Raw genomic sequence first — 24,217 nt, 5'->3', positions numbered from 1 at the left:
AGGACTAGATAAATATCCCATGTTGCTGCTCAAGGTCCCATCAACACACAAGCAATGAGATCAGAAAGAAAACAGCTATCAAAAGGATGTCTTGGTTTGCAAAATCCCCCCAAATTACGTCATATATAGACAGGCACATCAAAAGCTGTGCTAAGACTGGCAATGGTACAACTTTTATGCAGTTACTATTCAAAATAACTCCCCTCATAGAGATGATTTCATATGCTGCAATATGAATTTCACTAATGACTAAAATTCCTCTCAAGAGACAATCCTTCTCCCATGAAGTCAGAATTTTAAAACATCCAGATCCTGTCAGCATATAGCGTTCAGCTGTGCTGCTATTTCTGTAGACTACCTTTGCCTTTAATTCCACGAAATCCAGAATTAAGACCTATGTATATAACGTATTCAATCATTGAATAAAAGAATCAGTTGTATTAGGGTAGTTCAATCCATCTAAAGAAAATTGATTTTGAATTTACCTTTGAAAGACAGAAACACTCTCTATTCAACTTCTTATACTTCACACGCTACTTAAAATGTAGCTTTCAACCCGATGCGCATACCTGGCTGCTTTTTGCAGAAGGTTGTACCCTTTGTAGGCTGTTAAAGGATAACAGGGTACAGTAAGTAGTATTTAACATCCTAAAATAAGCAGGTTTGCTGCTCCTGCAGCTAAGTGACACTGCTTTTTGACACCTGGTTCTCAGCGAGAAGAACTTGGTATCGTAACTGCCCATTTATATTTAAGACAGAAAAATACAGAATATACTTCTTAGAGAAAATATATGGAAGTTTTTGTCGTTTTAATTAACATGTGCACTGATAAAGGGTTATGCAAAAATAGACTTTTCCACTTGTCTTGAGACTTTTAGGGATATGCAGTCTGTGAAGCTATTAAAAGTGATGCTCAGCCTGTATCTCATTCATTGCAACACAGAGAAATAATTTATTAAAAACGCTGATGGCTAGTAGTGTAGCTAGCACATTTATAGTTAGACTGTAGTGTCTGGAAGCATTAAAACACCACGAAAACAAAGTTTGCATGACCTGGGTAACAAGTCTTACAAGAATAATGGCAGCAATGACAAATGTTTTCTAATGCATAAAGGTACCTGCAAAGCAGAAGAGAATAAACTGTTTCCCACATCCACAGTGGATAGGATAAGCATACACTTTTAAGAGAGATTGGCCAGCGGGTTGGTAGATGATGTCTGACAGCAGTGACCTCCTTTAGAAGAACAGCAGGTGTTTTGCTTATTTGGCTGCCTGCCTATCTTAACATTGAGGAATGCCAGAGAGTGAGGTAACTTTTTGAGAAGGGTTTGTAGCCTATCCTCTGTTCCACGCCCACCTTCAGCCAGAAACCAGTCATTTCTGGGAATTACATCTCAGAAAAGGCCACAGAGATCGGAAGTTGCAAAGGGATAAAAAGAGGATAGCCTCAGTTATAGTTGCCAGATGTTACCATTGAGCTCCAAAGTGTATGCTTTGGGCAGATCATTAGAAGTCACACCAAGAGGAGACATCAAGGGAGATGTGGAAAACCATTCAGGATATCTGACAAACTTTGACCTTTATTCTGCTGCCTGCAAACAAAAGCTTGACACAAAAAAAGAAGGGATTTGGCCTAGCAAATATTCATTACTGGCAGGGTGTGAACTGCCTGCACCTTTTGCAAAACTTAGAGAGTATTGATCCATCAGATTGTATCAAGAAAGCAGCAGAAGAAACGCGATTAAGTAGCATGACAAATTTTGTAAGTGTAATTTTACTTGAAGAAGTGAAGATATAGGAAAAAACAATGTATAGCACTTACACTTGAAATGCGGTAGAGACTGTATAGTGTACCTCTTCTTCCAATGTCTAGGTATCAGCAAAAATGGAATATTATTCACTTTATTGCAAGTTATGTATTAGATGGGCTCATCTGAAGGTCATACAGTTGAAGGCTCTCATGCAGCCCCAAGAGGTTCAATCCAGACAGTAACAGCTGTTCTGTGGATGTGGCTCATCCTAGGTCCTACAAAAAAAGAGGTGTTTCCCATAGTCATCAGACTCTAGCCAGTGTCCTCTATCTTCCTTGAATCAAGAGCCAAGAGTTTTTGGATCTGGACCTTGATCAAACTACTTGTGAGGGGAATGAATTACTTGAGAGCAAACTTAGCAGAGGAGGCTAAGAACTGGATACACCGTAACACATGCTCTGTCCATGTGGGCAGAGCTGTGCTCTCTAACAAGAAAAAAAGCCTCCTCTTGTTGTAATAGTTCATACTGATGTGAACTCTTAATGTCAGTCTTAGGAAGAAAAATACTACAAAACTGTGGACACTACAACATGAACATCATGAATACAACCCCACCTAATAGGTGGTACAGTTTTATTTTAATTTAAATTTTTTGGTTAGTGCAGGTGGGAAACATGGTTCTGGCCAGTGCAGCTCTTTTATAAGTCTTGTAACAAAGCTTCTGTTAGGCTCAAGCTGCAGTTTGCTTTAACAAATGAACAGCAGATGTTCTTGATAAAGGAAAGTGGACATGATACATTGTTAAGCTCCTTCTGAGACTTTAAACACACACAAACCATACCTCAAGAATAGTTTATCCATTTTAAAAGCTTCCTTCTAAAACAGAGAACTTGCCTGGCAAGGTTAAACATGAAAATGTTAAATATTTGGAGACTTAGCTATGACCTTGCAAACAAAGCAAATAACCTACCTCTTCTACGGAGCAGTCTAGAATCTACAATTGCCTCATTTAAAGCAAAACCAGAATACATACTAGGACTAAACATAGCTCACTTCAAAGCATTACCTATTGTACATACAAGAAACAATAGTGGCTTCCTATTTTTTTATATTTTGGAAAATAGCAAATAAACATTCTTTATTCACTTCCATGTCATTCATAATTGTATAAACCTGTTTCAAATCCTTGTCTGCTTGTATTGTTCAAGCTGAAGAGCCCTTGTTTTTTAATCTGTGCTTGTACTAGGAGCCATGAAATACCTCCGATAATCCTTGTCAAATTTTCTATCTTTTCTAGCCTGAGATAAGGACACATCAGAACTGCATATAGCATCCAAATGTGGGAACTCACAGATTTCTAGATCGACACAGCAGCCTGTTGGGGTTTTTTTTCTTTCCAAATTTTTTTTAACACTATTTGCTATTTTTCCCACCTTGAGCTGATTAGTCAGAGAGCTGTTCAGGGCAAGATCTCTCTTTTGAATAGTAATAGCTAATAAAAATTGAACTAAGCATATTTTATTTTTCTACTTTGTACTCATCAATGTCAAATGGCATTTCATGTTTTATAGCCCAGGCACTAAACAGAATGAGATCCTTTTGCAGATGGCACCCCACCAATTTTAGTTTTGACTCTTTAAAGTAGTTCTGCATTATCTGCAAATTTTGTTATCTCACTATTCAACTGCAGACTGCAAAGGTGCTGAACGCTACACATACTACCACAGTTCTTTAGGGGAATCAGCATTTATGATACTCCCAGCAGGGAAGAATTTATGACCTATCCATGGAAGACATGGTCTGCTAACTGAAAAGCAGACAGCAGCTGCGGATCATTTCTTCTTCAATCTTCTACATTTAATCATATTTTTTTTTGTAAAATTCAGTGTGGAGAGTTCCCAGAGGTGCATGAGTATGGACTTTGTGCTCAGTCACCGGAGTATAGCTGTTTGAATAAAGCATTGCTTTCCCAGGTACTGTAACATCTACAAGTCCATTTGTCCTAAATTATTTCTGAAGGACTCAAGTGGAATTTCAGAGCAGCGCTGGGTGTCAAGCTGCTTTGAGTTTATTTAATTTCTAAGTTCAAACACCAGTGCCAATTAATGCAGCTCTTAAGAAAATGCTTAAGCCCTACTTAAGTCTTTTGGAATTAATCACATGCATAGGAGCTTTTCCTAAATTAGATTTTATTTCACTTAAAGAATAAGTTTAAATTTATTGCATTTAAAATAACATTGTTATAGGAGCCTTCAGACAGCCCCAAAATAACCTGAAACATCAGTCAGATGAAATACAGAACACTATCAAGGTGGACTCTACTCTTTCCAGTATAGTGGACATGAGGTGAACACACTGTACCGAGAAACACATTTCTGTGTAGCTGTAATGTCAATCAGGAAGTGAATCAGAGGTTGTAAACCTCTGTTACACTAATGGGGGCATTTTCACACAGGTGTTGCAGTCTCAGAGTGGCAGTGTTTTTCTGACAGAGCTTTAATAAATCATTCTACCAGCAGCAACATCTGCCTTTTTACTTTCCCCACATTGCAGCCAGCTGACCTGTAGCCATTAAGTGCATGAGGAAAGTTTTATGCAAACCACCCATATAGCTCACCTGGACCTTTTTTTTTTCTGTAAATACAAGTTTTCTGAACTCAAGATCAGAAACCTCTGTCCATCTTTATATCTATATTTATATTTTTGTCCAATTTTTTCCCTTTTTAAAAAAGTTTGTCTAGGTTGGCAATTCAAAAGCAGTCAGATGCCATAAACCTTGGATAAAGTCTAGGAGAAAGCTTAGGCTATTTCTCCCATTGCCACTCAGATGCTGTCCTGGCTCCCTCCTACTCCCTTGTAGTTGTTGCACATTTTTATGAGTTACACTGGCACACAAAGATGACAAGGTCTCTGCAAAGTGGTGAAATTCTGACACTTTGTCAAGGAGGAGTGTGCAGGATACTGAGTTACGTACAAACTGAAGACAATTTCAGTTCCAAAATAGGTAGCTGTCATGCGGGAAAATGTCACTCTGACTTCATAGCTGAGGATCTGAGACATGGAGACACTCAGAGACTTTGCCAAACTCACACTAAAAGGAAATTAGCTTTCCACATTTAGTAATCTTAGATCAAATACTCTGACCATATTTCCTCCTTGCTAACAAATTTGCTACTGCAGCAATTAATGCAAAGACTGAACTGAAGTTGCAGCACAGGAGGGCAGCTGCTTTTCTTACCCTGAATAGTAACTGAAGCCATCGTCATCATATTAATGCATTTGTATACAGGTATCAAAGCGCGCAGTATCGAGTAACAGTAAAGACGGTCCAGACAGAATAGGTCTGGGCAGCAAAACAAGAAGCATGTGAAATAGTCTCGCAAGTAAGAGAATGTTAACTCACCATCATAGGAGAAAGTGAGCAACGGAATAAGATACGACTCTGTCAGCTCTCAGTAACTTCAATACTGCCATACAGCTCTGCAGAACAGAGGTGTCTGTAGAATGGGCCAAAAAGATTTCAAAGGCAAGGGCAAGCACCAGAGCTCTCAACAAAACAGGGAAAATAAACTTTGCAGCCCTCTCTTGGGTGAAACTCTCATCAATTTTAATGAGAATTCTCTGCTTCTGAGTCTCTCCTTAAAGAAAAAAAAAAAGCAAACTGCAGAGGAAGCTTTCCTCCCATGGACTGACTGATGTTAAGGCCTTTTTAAAAGTGTTAAATTTTATGAGGTGCTGAATAGTTTGAATAGCTTAAAATGCAAAAAAATGCAAAGAAATAGTTGATCTGTGTGCATGGTTATGGGTCATTTAGGATTATGCAATAAGAATGTAAATTAGTTCAAAGGGGAACAACTGTGACTGCTGAACGGAAATAAGGCTCTTGCTAATTGTTCCACATACCCCAGTAAACCCCTAAAATGTTTCCCTATCGTTCTCTTCCTCCCCATCTTTGGTGATTCTGAATCATGATGTCTATCAAATGCTACTAAATGAAGCAGCTGCTTTAAGTCAGTAGCAATGAGTTTAGGAGCATGCCAAAAGTTTCCTGATAGGACCAGTGTTCATTTCAGAGCAGCAGCAATCTTTGCTACAGAAAACAAGATTTTTGAAAAATCAGACCAGAGTTTCACTGTGTTGCGAGAGCTGTCAGAACAGGAGCTTCCTTCCACTTCAACAGGACAGCCACTTCCTTCACTTCCACTTCAACAGGACAGACTGATTTACTGTGTTTGCCGCCACTTTTGTTCATAAATTTTTTTTTGGCAGCACTAGAAGAAAGGCTGAAACATAAAACAGTTTAACACAATAAAAATAAATTGTTGGGAAACTGTCTCCCCTCTTCCCACCACAAAAAGCTTAGCTTTTAACACCTGACAAAGGATTTTACTTTCAGTTGTGAATTCTTCATTCAATAACAATTCAGAAAGGTAGATAAAGATTGTTTAGACCAAGCACAAGCACTAGGAAGCCCTCTGACAAGTACAGGATAAAATTAACACCAACATTTCACTCTGTCATTGGCAAAATGTGTGTATGTCCCCACTTAGAAGGAAAACTGTAAACATTTAGCTGTTTTATCTCACAGAACTGATCACAGAATCCAGACACTCTGAGCCACAGCTTGAGACTGGGACATCATCAGGTCAAAAAACGCTGCTGATACCACACGAAAAAAGGAAAAACTAAACAGCTTCAATTATTTTCAGAGCAATGATCCCTTCATAACAATAATATTTGGGGTTTGAATTGGCAGTCACTGTTTAAAGATGACAATCCACTCTGTTTCTTTCCTTTCTCAAGAGAATGATCATCATTCACTGTAATAACACTTGCAAAAAACTAATTTTTCCATTGCATATTTCTGGAAGACAAAGATTTTTTTTTTTTTTTACTTACTGATATGAAATTTCTGTCTTAATAGGATGTGAATTTATTTTACATGTCACTGAATACTAGCGGCCCTACCTTCTTATAGGAGCTATTCCACTGACCAAGAGAGTTTCATACTTTCCTAGCTTGGGGATGCTGTTCTTAGGAATTCAATATCAATACATGCTATCAACAGGTAAGGAATCTCTATAAATTTACATAAGCACGCACAGTATACATAACCTACTGTGGAAAATAAATAAAAAAAGAAAATAGGTGCTTGCTTTCTGCGCCCAAAACACGCAGCTACTGGAAAATATGTTTGGAGCTATGAAATTCATAATTAAGGGCAAGAATCCACATCTGGAATATAAGGTGGTAACAAAAAGTCTTTGCTCTGAATGAACATGCTCGTACCTTATCAATTTCCAGCCAGACAAGATTTATTTCCTGCAATTTAGGAGTCTGGCAGTGGCCACAGAAAATGCTAAAACTAGATTTTGTTGCTGAGTTGACTGCACAGTTGTATGTTCATTTAAAGACTGTTTACTGATAGTGACGAATGCTGCTGGCAAAGGCAGTGCTCTGGATAGGTTATAAAAATTCTCCTCAGTTATGTGTACTGCTTCGTTGTTAGAGCTATTTGGTAGGGCTGGCAAACACACTGGGTGTGAAATGTTGTTTGTTTCAAATTTCATTAAAAAGTAGAACTCGTGATTACAAAGAGGTATAAAATGCAATGTTGGATTGTGAAGATATGAATGTATTAGACAGCCTAAACATCTAGCATTTCTCATTGCGTTGTTTATTCCGCTACATGTACCTTACTGCTATGCATTAAATAATTAAGACTTCCATACATAAGGCTATTGCAAAACATCAACTGCTCATTAGCAACTGACAGTGATGTTTTTATCCTGTGACAATATGTAACATCTATAAGCTTTCCAGGCTTCACACATATACTTTTTAATAACAGCTTAGCAGAGATAACTCATACAGTACAATATACAAACGGCTGTGTTTAAAATCAAAATCAAGGGCTGAGCAACAACTGTTTAAAAAAAAAAACCTCAAAGCACTAACTGAAATACTAAGTATAAATTGATGTGGCTATAAATTTCTAGTTCAACAGTTCAAAATAAATATTTATAGACATGCTAAGTTCAAAAGAAATTTTGTGGGCTTGTTTCTTCTTTCTAATGCTTTCTCTCAAAACTAAAATTGCTGTGATCTTGGTAAGAGCAACACGCACGTGCACTCAAAAATAGCTGCATGTGTTTAGGTTGTGGAAAAAGTGCTTATTCTGCATATGCTTTCAATAGAGCTTCACTTAACTGCAGTTGCTGGCATTCCTATTGAGAGATCTGAACAAATCCGACATGATGTTTTCCACTAAACCTACGAGCATGTAATAGTCTCCCAAGCAGACAAATCTTCATCTACACTTCTGTCCATTAGCATATCCCAACAGGCAAACAAACTAGCTTTTGTGTCAAGGCACCGAGCACCTAATTCTGGCGTTGTGTTTTCATTAAGTGATGTTCTTAATCCAACAGCAGTCACCTAGATATTGGTGATACTTGCACCTATTGCAAATCTTAACTTTATCTTCCAAAATCAGAAGCTATTTATCTCCAGTAAGGGTAGGTTCATGTCTAAGGTACTGGAAGGGAACTGAACTTCTGGAAGACAGCAGTTCAGTTCTGAATCCAGGCATGTATTTCTGCGTCACCTTGCACAAACGAATAAATCTCATTGTGCCTCAGTACTCCACATGAATGTCAAGGGGGTAACAATGACTATTTCCTCTGTTATTTTAGCTAGGAAGGTCATCAGAGAAGGGTCCAACTCTAGTCTGGCCTGTGTATGTGTTAAATATTATCAGCAAACCTACACTAGGACTCCAGTTGAATTAGGCTGTTAAAGTGGTACTATGAAATAAGCAAAAATCAATACCATTTACCATAGTTCTTTAATCTGTATTTCCAAAATTTTATCATAATTTTTCTTCCAGTGCCCTGGCTTTTAACATAACTTTGCTTTAAAATATTTATATTTGCCTCCCTGTAGAGACAAACTGCTGAGTTATTCTTTTATAAAGGAACACCAGAATTTATATAGACAAAAGAATCAAGCCTAAGTGTATTGAACTCTTGTTCCAGGGTGTTCACAAAACAGAAAATTTATTTATTCATTGTTTGCCTGATGAGTATAGGAATGTGTCTATAAATGAGTTAGATTTCAGATACGAGATATCAGATACTACTCTACTACTCGCCCATCTACAAGAAGGGCCGGAAGGAGGATCCGGGGAACTACAGGCCTGTCAGCCTGACCTCGGTGCCAGGGAAGATTATGGAGTGGTTCATCTTGAGGGCGCTCACAAGGCAGGTGCGGGACAACCAGGGGATCAGGCCCAGCCAGCACGGGTTCATGAGAGGCAGGTCCTGCTTGACCAACCTGATCTCCTTCTATGACCAGGTGACCCGCCTAGTGGACAAGGGAAAGGCTGTGGATGTGGTCTACCTGGACTTCAGTAAGGCCTTTGACACCGTCTCCCACAGCATTCTCCTGGAGAAGCTGGCGGCTCACGGCTTAGACAGGTGTACTCTGCGCTGGGTCAAAAACTGGCTGGACGGCCGGGCCCAGAGAGTTGTGGTAAATGGAGTTCAATCCAGTTGGCGGCCGGTCACGAGCGGTGTTCCCCAGGGCTCAGTATTGGGGCCAGTTCTGTTTAATATCTTTATCAATGATCTGGATGAGGGGATCGAGTGCACCCTCAGTAAGTTTGCAGACGACACCAAGTTGGGCGGCAGTGTTGATCTGCTCGAGGGTAGGAAGGCTCTGCAGAGGGACCTGGACAGGCTGGATCGATGGGCCCAGGCCAACTGTATGAGCTTCAACAAGGCCAAGTGCCGGGTCCTGCACTTTGGCCACAACAACCCCATGCAGCGCTACAGGCTTGGGGAAGAGTGGCTGGAAAGCTGCCTGGCGGAAAAGGACCTGGGGGTACTGGTCGACAGCCGGCTGAACATGAGGTGGCAGTGTGCCCAGGTGGCCAAGAAGGCCAATGGCATCCTGGCCTGCGTCAGAAATAGTGTGGCCAGCAGGAGCAGGGAAGTGATAGTGCCCCGGTACTCAGCACTGGTGCGGCCGCACCTCGAATACTGTGTTCAGTTTTGGGCCCCTCACTACAAGAAGGATGTTGAGATGTTGGAACGTGTCCAGAGAAGGGCAACGAGGCTGGTGAGGGGTCTGGAGAACAAGCCTTATGAGGAGCGGCTGAGGGAGCTGGGGTTGTTTAGCCTGGAGAAAAGGAGGCTGAGGGGAGACCTCATTGCTCTCTACAACTACCTGAAAGGAGGTTGTAGCGAGGTGGGTGTCGGTCTCTTCTCCCAAGTAACTGGCGAAAGGACGAGAGGAAATGGCCTCAAGTTGCGCCAGGGGAGGTTTAGATTGGATGTAAGGAAAAATTTCTTTACTGAAAGAGTAGTTAAACATTGGAACAGGCTGCCCAGGGAAGTGGTTGAGTCACCATCCCTGGAAGTATTTAAAAAACGGGTAGATGAGGTGCTTAGGGACATGGTTTAGTGGGCATGGTGGTGTTGGGTCGACGGTTGGACTCGATGACCTTAGAGGTCTTTTCCAACCTTAATGATTCTATGATTCTATGATTCTATGATTCAAGGTCAGGTTGGAGGGGGCTCTGAGCAACCTGCTCTAGTTGAAGATGTCCCTGCCCACGGCAGGGGGGTTGGACTAGATGACCTTTAGAGGTCCCTTCCAACCCAAACTATTCTATGATTCTATGTGGGGCAGTGCTTTTACAAAGCTTTTACAGAATAGTGTGCATTACACTAATATTCTAAGCTTTGCAAAAACAATTTAAATAATACATGCACCATAACTATAGGCTTGTTTGTGTATTATCGGGCACATGGAAAGAACGGCAGTCTCTCAAGTCACACAGTTACAATTTGACTCTACTGCGCAGCTAGAGGAAAATTACCATTCTGATTCAACATGAGTCAAGAGAGCACAGAGCTGGATGAAGCAAGCTCAATATTCTGTCACCAAAAGCCAAATAACCATGAACAGTATTATTTAATTTGTCAGTCTTTGCTTCTCCATTTTCTTTGGGCTACATGTGCAGATTGTTGTCATCTTTAAATGAAAAGTTCTTGTATACATTACACATTGGCATATAGTATAACTTTTAGTGAGTATTTTAGTAAGCTCAGCTGTTGTATTTATAATAAATAGTATATTCCATAGGGTAACATTTACTATAATATTTTGAAAAGGTGCAGAAAAACAAGGAAAATTCAGAAAGAAAGAGAAAATAATTTATTTTTCCACTTCACCTCATTCTGCACATGAATTACGAAGGTCTATGTAAGCAACAAAAACATGCAAAGCTGACTTGGGATTTGTACCAGTTTTAGCCACAGTATTTTCAAAAGACAAGGATTGCTTTGTTCTGTCTGGCTGCAGGTTTACAGCAATGCACTGATTTACAGAGAATAAAGCTATCTTCATCATCAGAAAGCCTAGAAAAAGATTTTTTTTTTTTTAATGGAACATCGCCAGGTTTTCACTCTCTCATGCAGAGTGGTGTATATTCCTAAAATTCCTCTGAAGAAGAAAGGCATAAGAGCTTAGATCATCTCTAGATCTCACTACAACATATCCTTAATGTGGGAAGGCTAGCCCAGAGGTCAGGTTACTAACTTGTGAGTCAACAAACATGATTTAATTCCCAACCAATAACGTGGCTGTCAAGTTTCCTAGAAGAATAAATTCAACATATTTAGGCAGGCAATTCAAGGCCCTTATACTGGACTAGTCGTCTCAGGGATGACCAGTCAGTGGAATGCCTTGATTATCTGACTCCTACTAGTGCAGAGAGCTTTGACACATAACCTCTGACAGCAATAGGGGTAGCAGTGTCTCCCTCATCTAGCACTACCTGAACATATCAACGTCTCTCCTCTTCCAAAGGTTATTATTTCCTCCACATAAGAGAAGAACAGAGATGTGTATTCACATGTGATGCTGAACTATGAACTCGGATGAGTTTTGGCTTAAAAATCATGATGAAGGCATGTTTGCCCCCAGACACTAAACAATGAACTCTGGCAGCTTAGGCACAAGAAATCTGTGCTGTTTCAGGCACCTGCTAGAGATTCAGTAACCTCCAGTAACACAGTGATAATGTCTTACAGATTGCACATTAAAAACTGAACTGGGCACCTATGGAAGGACAATCTGGTCTTGCATACTTTTGCTCCTGACCGTACCTTCTGGTTGGATCCTGAACCTGGTTCATTGCTCGCCATGTCTAGGACCATCAGCAGACCTGTTAGAGCACACGGCACTACCTGCTGTGTTCGGAGCCTGTGGGACTGCGGCCCATTGGTGATGGCACAGCCTGTGCATGGCTCGCCCTCAGCTCCTGGCTTGCTTTCCTTTGGGGAGCAGCCAGTCCTTGCTGCTCCCTGTCAGACAAACTGGTTTCTCTCCTTCATGAATGGGTTGAATTGCACATGATTTACAGCAATGTTATTTTCTGTTCAGCATGCACTTAAATGCTAGGGAGTCCAGATGTTACATGTAAAAAAAAGTATGTTGTCTGGTTTTGCCCAGTAGGTTTCCAAACTTCATATTGTATCCATGAGTGAACAGAGCCAAGTAACATGTCAAAAGCAGAAATTCTTAGCTTTGGAGTCTAGGTGCTAGAGTGAGTATGGACTGAGCAAAACCGCAATGAGTAATGATGTGTTTTGATTATAAACCTTCTCCACATGTGGCCTTCTGCAAAGATGCTGAATGCATCATGCTTGCTGTCTATTAATGACTACTTTCTTTGCCTTCAGGGGAAAAGCAGAATTGTACCAAAAAGTGTGATTTGGTGTAATTTAGGTCAAACTCTCGGGGACACATTTATAGACAGTCAAATGCATACTTTGCTATTTTACGTGCTCTCATTTTCCCTGACCTTTGTGGTTTCATCAGCCAGATGAAGGCAAGGTGCTGGAGTAAAGTTGAAGCCTTGCTTATGATGGGAGAAGGCAAATATATTACTAGTTAGCCAAATGCATGTCTGATGATAAGCATTCCATCCTACCTTTTAGGTCAGCTAGAAAAAGGAAATTTACAAGTTTTTCCAGCTAGGGGCATATTTCTGGAATAAAAACACAAACAAACAAACAAACTTTTCCCCATTTCATCCCTCTCACACCACTATAGGCTATTGCAGCACAAGGAAAAGAAAGTTAACCACTCACACTATTCCAGTTACTAGGTCTTCTTTAACCTTTAAACCTATTATGACTGTGAAAGGAGTCAAATGCATAATTCCCAAAAAAAGCAAATTTAAAACATCATAATGATAAGTTGCAGTCATGTTTCATGTACTACTAAGAACATTTATTTAAATAAGAAAGCACAATGCTACATGATGAGTTTTATTGCCAGTGGAATTGACCACAACAAAGACTTACTCACTGGCCCAGAGGAGCAAGGGAGACTAGCCTGGAAAACATGATGATATTTTTCAAATTAAAAGCAGAATTGAAGAATCTAGTAAGACTTAGTTGAAATTTGAGAGATTCATGATTAACCGTCATGGGACAAGAAAAATAAGAATAATTATACTGACCGCTTCTACCCTGATTTACACTGACTCAATCTCTGAACATATCTTTGTTCAGCTATTTAGGATATGCTGATTATCTGTTCTTCTCTTGGGAAAAAGCTAGATTTTCTTCTATTCCTTTTTCAGACATTTTTATCTTACCATCCCTAAACGGTGGACTGTATGATTAGTCATGGTATTTATTCCATCATTACTTTTGTAAAAGACTGAACCTCCTTTACACCACAATATGAATATTTTATATCTCCTTTTCCTCTGCAAATTTGTCAATACATAATTTAAGAAATTTTTCTCTGCTTTTTATGCAAGGAGTATAGAAAAATAGCAAGTCCAGAAATCCCTACACTATTGAAGTAAATTTTCTTCAAAATCAACCCCATGGATATCCCTATGGATAAATCCTTAAACACAGTTGCCTTCTTTAGCTGACACAGAGCCCTGCTTTATGATGATACATCACAGTAGCAGGTGATCACAAAACAGATATCTACAATAAACTTTTCAGAGTCAGTTTGTTGGTTCCCCCAACTCGAACTGGGAGCAGGTAGATGCAATTAAATCACACAGCACTTTATTGTCAGGTTCCTCATGTGATTTTAATTTCTTCCATCTCAAAATCCAAAATAATTGGAAACATGTTAAAGAAAAAGTAAAGAAAGAAAGAAAGAAAGAAAGAGTGGTGACCAACAGCAGCACAAATGCATGGTCTGGCTTCAGCTAAAACACTGCTGGTTTGGGTAGGTACAACACAAAATAATAAGAGATTCTCTTTAGCTCCATATGTACATTAGTTGAAGTGTTCTAAAAAACTTCTATTATTATTACCATTATTATTTTAAAAAATTGTTTTTTATGTTCCTTTAATTACAGTAGTTAGTACCAAGACAATCAAGAATAGGGAGCCAGTCTTTCTGCCATTGCACACTGCGCAAAAGAACTCCTGTCCCCAACTGGTTATAGATAAGCAATTAAGGTGGGAAAGGAGGTAGAAAGCAAACAGAATAATAAATGTGATAGTGGCAAATAGCACATTTCTTCCACATTTTGGGGGGGGGGTGAGTTAGTGAAAACAGGCTCAATTATATGTAAAAAAGTCAGCCCTGAGAAATGGCAACTGAGAACAGGGATACTGTATGTCCAGTCTTCCCCAGTCATGGCCTCTTTCCTGCTTACAAATTTTGTCCGGGTGGAATTTGAGGATATTCAGCATTGTCTAGGATTTCTGAATGTCTGGCAGATTGGAGCAACTCTGCAAAAGGTCTGATCAAACTTTGCTGCCAAACATCCAGAAATCTTGGCTGTTGCCTCGGTGCATGCACAGATCAGTTGCATGGGACAGTGTACTAAGTCCAGCACTTTTGAGAATCATCAGACACTGCACACAGGCTACACAAGGAATGCTTAAATACTTCTACCAGGAAAGTCCCAAGTATAACTATGAGGGTCATAGGTGACAGGGAGACAGGTATGAAGTGAATTTATGAGTTAAGGAGACCGAGAGACAGACCAGGAGCTCACAGACCACCACTCCTGTCTAAAACCTAGCAATTTCTTGAGCAGCACCTTGCACCCCTGCAGTTTTTTCTAAAGGACATATCATATGCAAGGCAGGGAAAATGGGTGTCAACGCATGGGTGCTTATGTCAGTAGATGAAGGGAAGTGTCTTTGAATAATTCTGGGTGTAGATGACACTGTGGGGAAGCAATTTTGACCAAATTCCACCTTCCACCAAATTCCACTTCCCAGCAGAGCAGCCACTCCCACGTTGCCCTTGTCTAAAGCTGAAACTCTTCTGAGCCACTGTTTCTATATGCAAATACAGAGTTATACAATAAAATAAAACCAAATAAAATAACGCATGCATTACTCATGAGAACATGTAAATGGGTAAAAAACCAGCACTGTGGTAAGTGAATATAATGGGAGGTCAATTACACCAAGGAAGAAGAAATAGCAGTAGAAGATCCAAACAGAAAAAAGATGTGCAATAAGCTATTCACAGCCACCTAACTTGTGTTTATTTTCCTTTTTTATTTCAGCTGTCTATACCCCAATGTCTGTTTGATACAAAATGTTTCAGTAACTTCTGAATGCACCACTTTTTTCCCCAGAATGCTCACTGGTATGTGGAAAGAAAGATCAAATAAAATCCCCAGTCAAATTGATAACTTTTTCAATTCTTTGCTCCCAAAAACACGCCTCAGTGTTTTGTATCAGGTTTCTGGGAGTATCACAGTGCATGGTAGTTTTACAGATCAGCACAAGTCCTCCCACAGCATTCACTTTCATCAGACAACCGTCTCCCATGAAAACATGGATCTTTCCTGAGTTTCTTCCTCATATGGCTCAGAACAGGCACCCCTCCAGAAAGTGCAGATCCAAAACCACTGGCAACTTCATGCAATTAGCTGCCCAGTACATTTTGTAACAGCAAACATCTCATGCCGACAGCAAAGGATTTTGTGCCATGTCATCATCCTCTGTCATTATACGGGCTTCTCTCATTTCAGATCTTGCCATCTCAAATCTAGACATACAATGTAATTAAGGCATACTTCTGGAGTGCCTGCTGACTGAGGCTTGGAAATGGAGCACACATTGCTGCTTCAAGTCCAAAGCAAAGGGAAGGTAACAAAGGTTTTGCCATGCAAAGCTGGTGCAGCAGCCACAGTAAAACAAATTGGTTAGATCTCAATTTTTCCATTAGCAGGTAGTTGAAAGCATTTACAAATGCTGTGGTTGTGTTTCCCTTCAACGCTTCTTTTAATGCTTCCCTACTCTTTATCTCTTAACACACCACATAAATGGGTCTCCCCTCTACCTCAGAACAGACGGCAGAATCACTGTCAATCTTCCCCATTACCTCTTGTTTCTTGCCTGATCCCAGTTTATTTTCTCAGGCACAATGTTTCAAAGAGTACCTGTGCAGCAGCAGCAGCAAAAGCAGCTCAGAAGTTGGCAAATTGATGCACATCATTGGACTTAACTGATTTGAACAGATACAGATAGGGTGTTGCAACAGCAGGGTGGTAGAAGGACAACCAGAAAGCACATTAAAAAGGGGCAGGATTTGACATGGACCTGGCTTGCCTTAAAATTTACCATCCAGCTCCCTTACCTGGAGGGAGATGGAGGGGAAAGAGCAGAGCAGTAACTACTCAATGGGTAGCAAACTGAACTAAGTACCCCAACATCTACTCCACTATGAACTACATGCCAATACATGAAATCTAGCTCCCTGGGATTAGAATACCAGACTAGATTTAGTAGTCTGCTAATCTTGGTTCTGGCAATGGACCATATATGATGGTTCACATGAAGCAGAAAAACAACCCGTACTGCACTTATTGCCAACTGTGCAATGCTTTATCCAAGGAGAAAAATTCTTTCCTGACCCCTAGGCAATCAGTCTGAGGTCTGTAGCGTGACATTTGGCTGTTCCTCTCAAGCAGAGCTGTAGCAGAAGTATTCTTTAGGCTCATAAAATTAATGACCGTCAATATTACCCTCAAAAATTATACATGTGTGCAGCCAAAGCAGGTTGAGTTAACCGCTTGCTGCAATCAAATGCAGAGGTTAATATCACTCTGGACAGGGAAGGGTTTGTTGGAAACTGACGGTTCTTTGACTTGTCATTTTTCACTGTAATGTCACTGAGTGTCAAGCAGCAAAGAACCAGAAGTGTTCATGCTATGTTTTTGATGTAGTGAGTCTACTGCTATTTAAGTTCAGCAAAATTATGTGTGGGCTGCTAATCAACGAAAAATGCTTGTTTTGGGCAACGACCTTAATTTTTAAAGCAACAACCCACCCTGCTGCAGACTATTTTATTGGTCTCAGAACCCAAAGCTTAAAATAGGGAGGGAAAGATCAAGAGAATGTGCTTCAGTGGTTAGGGAACAGTAAAGATTCTAATTTTTTGTTGTCAGCTTCTCCATCAGTTTGCTGCAGAAACCTAAGTAAATCTCTCTATGCCTTGAAGTATCTTTCTGTACAGGAGTTAACATGGACTAAGGAAACCTGGATGAGAGCACCAATATTCACTGACTCCTTATGTGGGCAGCCACAGTGCAGAGCCCTGCTGCGGTCAGTCCATCCTGCTGCTCTCTTCACGTACACATATCACCAGGACTTCAGGGTCCCAGTATTTTTTTCTGCTGCAGAAGGCCAACCTGCTTTCTAAGACTTCCCCAGACAGTCATGAAAGAACTTTTCAGTGCTTCTAAACACAGAAAGAGAACCAGAGGATTAGCGTGCCCTCGTAATACACACGTGGCCAAGCAAAAGCTGAACCTGAGCCTTAACACTAGGATGGGCCAATTCAGGCTGAGAGCAACAATTAAGCTGTGGGTATAGGTGGATACGGGTGGAGTCAGGGCAACATTTAAATAACTGCTAGGTTCTACAAGGGAGACGTATCTTCCCCTCTAAACAGTTACAGCGGGCACTTTGAGCTGGATAAATAAAGTTGTCCAACATTTAGAAGGCAAATTTCTAAATATGAAGGAGGAGGTCTCAAAAAGGATGGAGTTTGAGACAGAAGATAGGCTTCAGACTTAAGTCACTGAGCCTGTAGTCTCTGAAAGACTAGTAAACAGGATACTAAGAAATCAGGTAGGCACAAAACATGCAAAGTTGTGGAAATCTGTGGCTACCCTCCGCCCATCACAAGAAAAGGAAACTTGTGCAGATTTACAAATTCCAGTGAAAAATCTTTCTAGGAGCTTCTGCCTAGCACTCATACTAATATATGCTTGCCATCCTCATGAGAGTTAGAAAAGCTAGCAAAATTCATGGAAATGTTTAAAAGCTTTCTTTCATTTGACTGTATGGAAAATTATACTATTTGCATCCATATTGGTCTATACTGTGATGTTTTGAACCTTTGCTATAGAATAGTGCAGCTGAGTTTCAGAGAGTGACAGAGACTGAAACAAATTAAATTTTGAACTAGGTATATAGCTAAAGATCTTGTACTTGTAGGTCAGCACAGGAATGTACTCCACGTCATAATTAAAGTATCCTGCACAGTTTCAGAAAGTGAAATTTAAAAGCACACGAAGTCTGAAAGAATTTGATAGGATACTGTGCTTGGATGATGAATTAATCAAACGCTATCAGCAGCATCAAAATACCACCTTACCTGATAATTTACAGATGGTTATTCAGGTACTGTGGCTGAAAAGGATTTCCCTGTCCTCTCATGTGACACTTGCCACAGAAACCCCCATGATATTTGCTACAAAGAAAGGAATCTCCTTCATTAGTATGCCATCGAGCATTATAAAAATCCAGTGATGTTCAGATGAATTAGAAAGCTAAAGTTATGCAATCACAATTTAATGGTGCAAAGCACTGATAAATATTCCAGTGATTAATACAAGAGAGAAAGAAACGGCTTAAAACAAAGCCTGGTAACATTTTGGCCTGCTCTTCTTTTCCAAGAGTATCTTAAAGGCTCTGACGGACAAGCTACAATGCCTTAGCACAAGGCAGGAGATTACTACCCTGAGCTGTTCACCTCATACATAAATTCCTAACAAGCTGGGAACCCACAACACAATTCATAATAATCTGGGATGGTTTCCCTAAAAATCACCTCAGCAATTGATTGATGAACAACTGAGATGTCCACGCAGCAGTTTGGGGAGCATCTAGGGAAGGTAACCTTGCCTTTGCCTTACTAAGTGGTTCCACCCCTCAGTTGGTGCTCCAGGCCAAAATCATGCTCATACACTTGAAAGATGATGAGCTAACTTTTTACGCTGAGGTCACACTGGAAAACTGAAATCTGCAGTCAGATATAGATAAACTTGCTGAGATTTTAGTAAGAAAACCAGGGTGATAATGGGAGGAACAGAAAAAAAAGAATTCTTATTAATGGCAACTCCAGTTTCTTTCTACCTCCAATTTCCTACATTTATGGGCTATTTCTCAATTACTGCACTCTCCTTGATCTTGAATTGCCATTTCACACAACTTATCTTACATGCCGCTGTAGAAAGAAAAGCAACAAGTTTGACACTGGGGCCCTCTCTTCCTTGTTCACTTAATGAGAGTACAGGATTATCACAATATCAGATTTATATCCTGTCTTGGTTTCTCAAAATGTTTGTTCTTTCTGATAAGATAAATTCCACTGCAGAACTCCTCTTTGAAGAAAATCTCCTGTCTAGCCATTTTTAAAACTTTTTATTTTTCTTTAGCCTGAGTCTAGTTTAATATTTATACCGTGTGATGAAGCAGAGTATCAGCAACAACCCATCATAACATCTGTAGCCTATTTTCCAGGATAGAAAAACCTAACTATGTCCAGTAGCTACTTCTATTACTAAATCTTAATAAATTGTTTTTATTGAGATTGTCCTTCTGAACCTGTCCTTCTGAACCTCTGGAACATTAAAGTGACAGAAGAAGCAACATTGTACTAACCAGCTGAAGATGGATCCAGATGATACAAGCTCTGCAGGCTGCTGCAGCTATTAAGTGACAGTACCCTTTCAAACTGTACTGTTGCGTTCCCCCTCACCCTGGCCGTGTTACTAGACGAGGAGCACAAACAAAATACTACTTTGAACCTACCCGTTATAAACAACAGAACCAAAAACAAATCTCCCCAACCATGTTACATTATAAACAACAGATCACACAGACTCCATTTTAATAGTCGGTATTATAATTAAAAACCTAATTTTTCTTGCATAAGACAATAAGAACATGCTATGCTCCATTACTCTCTATGTCCAATTATGATGTAGCTTGTTCCACCTCCCAAAATAGATTAAAAAAATTGCAAGTTCGTATATCAGCCTCCAGCTAGGGTGGATTCCAGGAAATTTGGAACTAACTCACAATGATAAAGATTGGCTGGTTTATGTCTTCAGCTGTGTTACATGTTTTTTCTCACCTGTGTTTTACTGAGAGAGGTAAAACAAAGCTCCTCCAGGGCAGCAAGGTGGACTGAACAAAAAACAGGCAATGCTCCATGCATAGCAAGAGGCTGAAGTGCCAAAGACCCTGGCTGTAATTGTGTCGTCCTGGTTTGCCAAACCGTTAAGGCAGGCTACTTGCCACCATGTAATTGCAGATCTCATGTATTTCAGCGAAGCAGTGCTCTTAATGTTTGGCACTTACAAAAGCACTTTGAGCATTAAAGTTTTTTTTCAGCTATACGACATGCATGCGACTAGTATATTATCATCCCCATTTTAAGGATGGAAAATTAAAGGTTTCAGCCATGCTCATATACCAAATGGACAGAACTGGAATGTAGATTTTCATCAAGTAGGTTCAATCCAGGACTTCAATCAAAGCTTTGTTCCTTCAAGGAACTTAAGCCTGTCAGTTTAATTACTATTGAATTTGTGTATTTTTTCCAAGCTACTAAAAAAAACCCCTCAGACTTTACCCTTCCAGCCTTCAAAGCTACTTTAAAAGGGGCATAGGTATCCCTGAAAAACTAACACTTTAAAACCAGATCTGAAAAAAATGCAAAGCAGTGATGGCACTGTAGCTTGCAGGTCATATTTTACAACTGCTTCCATTTGACCAATAATAAAAAGTCTGCAGAGTGCATGAAAAATTGGAAATATCCCACTTGAGCTTTTAATTAGGAAACGTGAGAAATGTAAAACCAAATCTTGGCAACATCACATGCTTCAACTTTGATTTCACTGTACTGTTACTGCCAGTTGCAGTGTTGTCTGGATGAACCAGTCGGAGTTAGAACAGTATTGTGCATAGGTGTCACATGTATAAAGTAGCAACATGTTGCTATTTTTCCACTGTGCCTGCAAAGCCAGGTGAAATAATGGGGTGGGGGGCAAGGATAAAAACAGTAAGAAAGGGAATGCTCACTGGGACTGGCCAATGTCATACATACAGAGGGTTTCTGACTGCTGCCTTAAAATCACAGTAAAAATAAGCTAATTTATAAAACCTTTAGAAAGATTCTTTGTTAAAAAACTGTTATTTGGTTTAAATACTTGCACTGAAATGATCTGCTTTCTATGAAAAATGCCAACTATTCTTCAAAAAGTCAAATCCAAGAACTACTTCTGAGTTTTGGGTTTGCACTTAAAAATTTATATACTCCAAAAATTGTTTTTCTGCCCAGTTCCTGTTGAAAAATCCCAGTTCCTGGCCTGCTTTTACATAAACAATAAGATAAATATCAGATACCCTGTACCGGCCCTCTGTTCAAGTTAGAGTTTCAGAAGTTATGAATTTCCCAAATTCCTTCTGGCCCTTGCTTTTGTTACAGTAAAGTTGCCGTTTCCTGCCTCTGTCAGACACGTCCCACCACTTCAAAGATTGAAAGTGTGGTCAGTTTGATGATATAGCTGTCAGCATGCAATCAGAGCATGACATGGACAGAAGGAGCTGAAAGGGCTAAGAGGGAAAACTGGCAGCTCCAGGAAAAAGATTTGGGTTAAGGGAGGAGAAAGGAAGATACCTAGAACAAGGAAAAGATCATACCAGGATTGAAGCATGAAAGAAATACGGATGCCAGTAAGCACAATTCAATGTCCCAAACGTGAGCAGAAGGGGAGAACCTGGGATCCACACCCCACTACACACCCTTTTAAACTCTTTGGGTTAATATGTTTCCTTGAACAAATCAATCTTTCCTCTGAAAATGCTCTTTTTGCTTTCAGCTTAACAACATGTATGGCAAGTGGTGCAGATACAAAAATGTCACAACTCTCTTTACAGATTCCTAGCTTGACTACTAGGAAGAACACGCTGTAGCAGGGTTAGATTTGTGTTACACACGAAGCTTCACAAACAGGCAGATTTGGGAAGCAGACAGATGAATATGCAGTAGGAGAATACGTACTCTCTGATTAGAGACAGCTCGTGAAGCAGTTTTCCACTGATAAAGCTCAGTGCCTGGCATGCTCAACTAGGTTATACTTAACACATACTCAGGTTTTGCAACACTCTCCTCTACTCAGAAACACACCTGTAATGCTCCTGCCTCCTCAGGAGGGTGAACACTAGTGTAGTCTTCTTGAGTAAAGGTCCTGTATCGCAGAGGCAACGTCACTATCTTTGCAGCCTACTAGGCAGCTTCAGAAAAGGGCAAAACCAAATGGAGAAGCTCTCCATTCTCTCTGTTTCTTACCTTCCCCTCAAATCTTGCGGTCGCTCCCAGCTGCACTCGGATATTCCGAGGAGGAAGAGTAAATGCTGGTGCTTCAGCAGGGACAGGGGGGCTGAGTGTCAGCGAGGTTTTGGAGACTCGAGTTGATGTCACCAGTTTCACATCCCCCATGATGTGGACTGTAAAAGAGAAACAAGTGGTAATATAGAAGTTAAGATGATTAATTACTTGCATTACAGTAACAGCTAAGAATCAGCTCAGGAGCAAATTGTTCTATATGTATGCTCTATTCGTATACATAGTAAGAGTCTTCAGCCTAAGGTGACAACTGCTATTTTCTGGGTGGGGAACTGAGACCCAGGAAGATTGCCTGGTGTGCCTACAGTTGTGGTCAGGGTCACAGCCTTGAGCTGAACTCAGTTTGAACTCTCAAGTCCCAGGCCAGAGCCTTAACCAAAAAGTCATCCTTTACAACTGCATTAAAAGGTAATAACTTATTTCAGGAGGATATTTTCACAACATGACTTTGATTTTCCTGGCCTGGAATACACCAAAATCAATAAGTCTCAAAAGTAGAGCCAGCGTTAAACAAGTACTTACGAAATAAAGAGACCTCTGTTTGCACTGGATTTAAGTTGCAAGTGGGAATGTGGAAAATCTGATTTTTCATACCATGCTTTCAAGATCTTAAGAAATATCTGGATATCACCCTCCAAAGTACTGCTAGTACATAACAAATACTTTTGCAGAAATTCCAAGTCTGTACTTTACTGCAAATCCTTCTACAGCACAGACTAGTAAAATAGCATGGAGACCAAATTTCATAATGCTACAAAAATGGCATTTTGGAGACCTCATTACAGATATCTGCTTCAGAGGCGATTCTTCTGCTACACACTTCATAATTCCCAACAGAAAGCAAAAATTATTGTATTTTTGAAAAGTAAAATGTCAGGTTTTCCAGAAAAAAAACCCTAGTAGCTGACCCTAGTACTAATTCCTTGAATCATCTACGTAAATTAGAAGCCCCACTGTAAATTGCCTATTTAATAGACAAGTTTAATAAAGAAAAAAACCTGAGAAATGGCTTGACCCACCCATAGGTCATGTTGAACCAATGAAGAACACTGGGCTGCCAGTCTTAATCCTCTGCCATACACACCAATCCATGATAGAATATGTATTTATTCATCTGATTCTGATGAAAGTTACAATAAATACTTCACCAAACAGTGAAACTTCTATTTGAACAAGAGAAAAATAAATTAAACTAGGGCCACATTATTCCTGACTGTATGAAGGATACTACTTCTAGAACAGGCTGCAGTTATGTGGGGAGCAGGGGAACACAAAACTCATTCATTTCCAAATAGGACTTACACTCGAATGTCACAGTATGCACCTGAAAACCCAGTCTGAGAACATAGTTTTCTCTATAGCACACCTGACATGCTCCATAAACATACAGAAACACCTTCTTTACATTGACAAAAAAACAGTTTAAGAGGACAGCTCCTCTCATGGGAGTTATTAGTCTAAAAGTTATATGTTTTATCTGAACTAGAAGTTTTGGCTCCCTCACAGGCAACAGAGAGAAAGAGGCACCTCCAGAGGGTGTTTTGTTCTAAGGTGTGGGAACCACAGAGCTTTCTGCTTCACAGTATGCACTTGTCAGGAACTATGGTTTAGAAGGCAAATCCTTCCAAGATATCAGTTAAATTATGTATGCACACAGATTTTCAAAAACTGCTTGAAATCTCCTTCCTCATTCATAAGAATCCAGATGACGTGGACTTTGGATTTCTTCTGGGACGGTGTTCCGTTAG

The 24,217-nt window shown here is 40.0% G+C and overlaps 1 protein-coding gene across 1 annotated transcript in view; it reads right to left on the bottom strand.

Moving 5' to 3' along the window:
• The window catches only part of MYLK (myosin light chain kinase), a 158,919-nt gene extending 136,347 nt beyond the window's left edge, over positions 1 to 22,572 (bottom strand). Inside the window, exon 1 of the mRNA XM_009327135.1 lies at positions 22,413 to 22,572. Coding sequence (XP_009325410.1) covers positions 22,413 to 22,562 — 150 coding nt within the window. The 5' untranslated portion in view covers positions 22,563 to 22,572. The remainder of the gene's footprint in view (positions 1 to 22,412) is intronic.
• Positions 22,573 to 24,217: the final 1,645 nt, after the last annotated feature.

Source organism: Pygoscelis adeliae, unplaced genomic scaffold, assembly GCF_000699105.1.
Source record: "Pygoscelis adeliae isolate BGI_AS28 unplaced genomic scaffold, ASM69910v1 Scaffold227, whole genome shotgun sequence".
Taxonomy (NCBI): domain Eukaryota; kingdom Metazoa; phylum Chordata; class Aves; order Sphenisciformes; family Spheniscidae; genus Pygoscelis; species Pygoscelis adeliae.
This window is presented reverse-complemented; position numbering and strand designations above follow the sequence as displayed.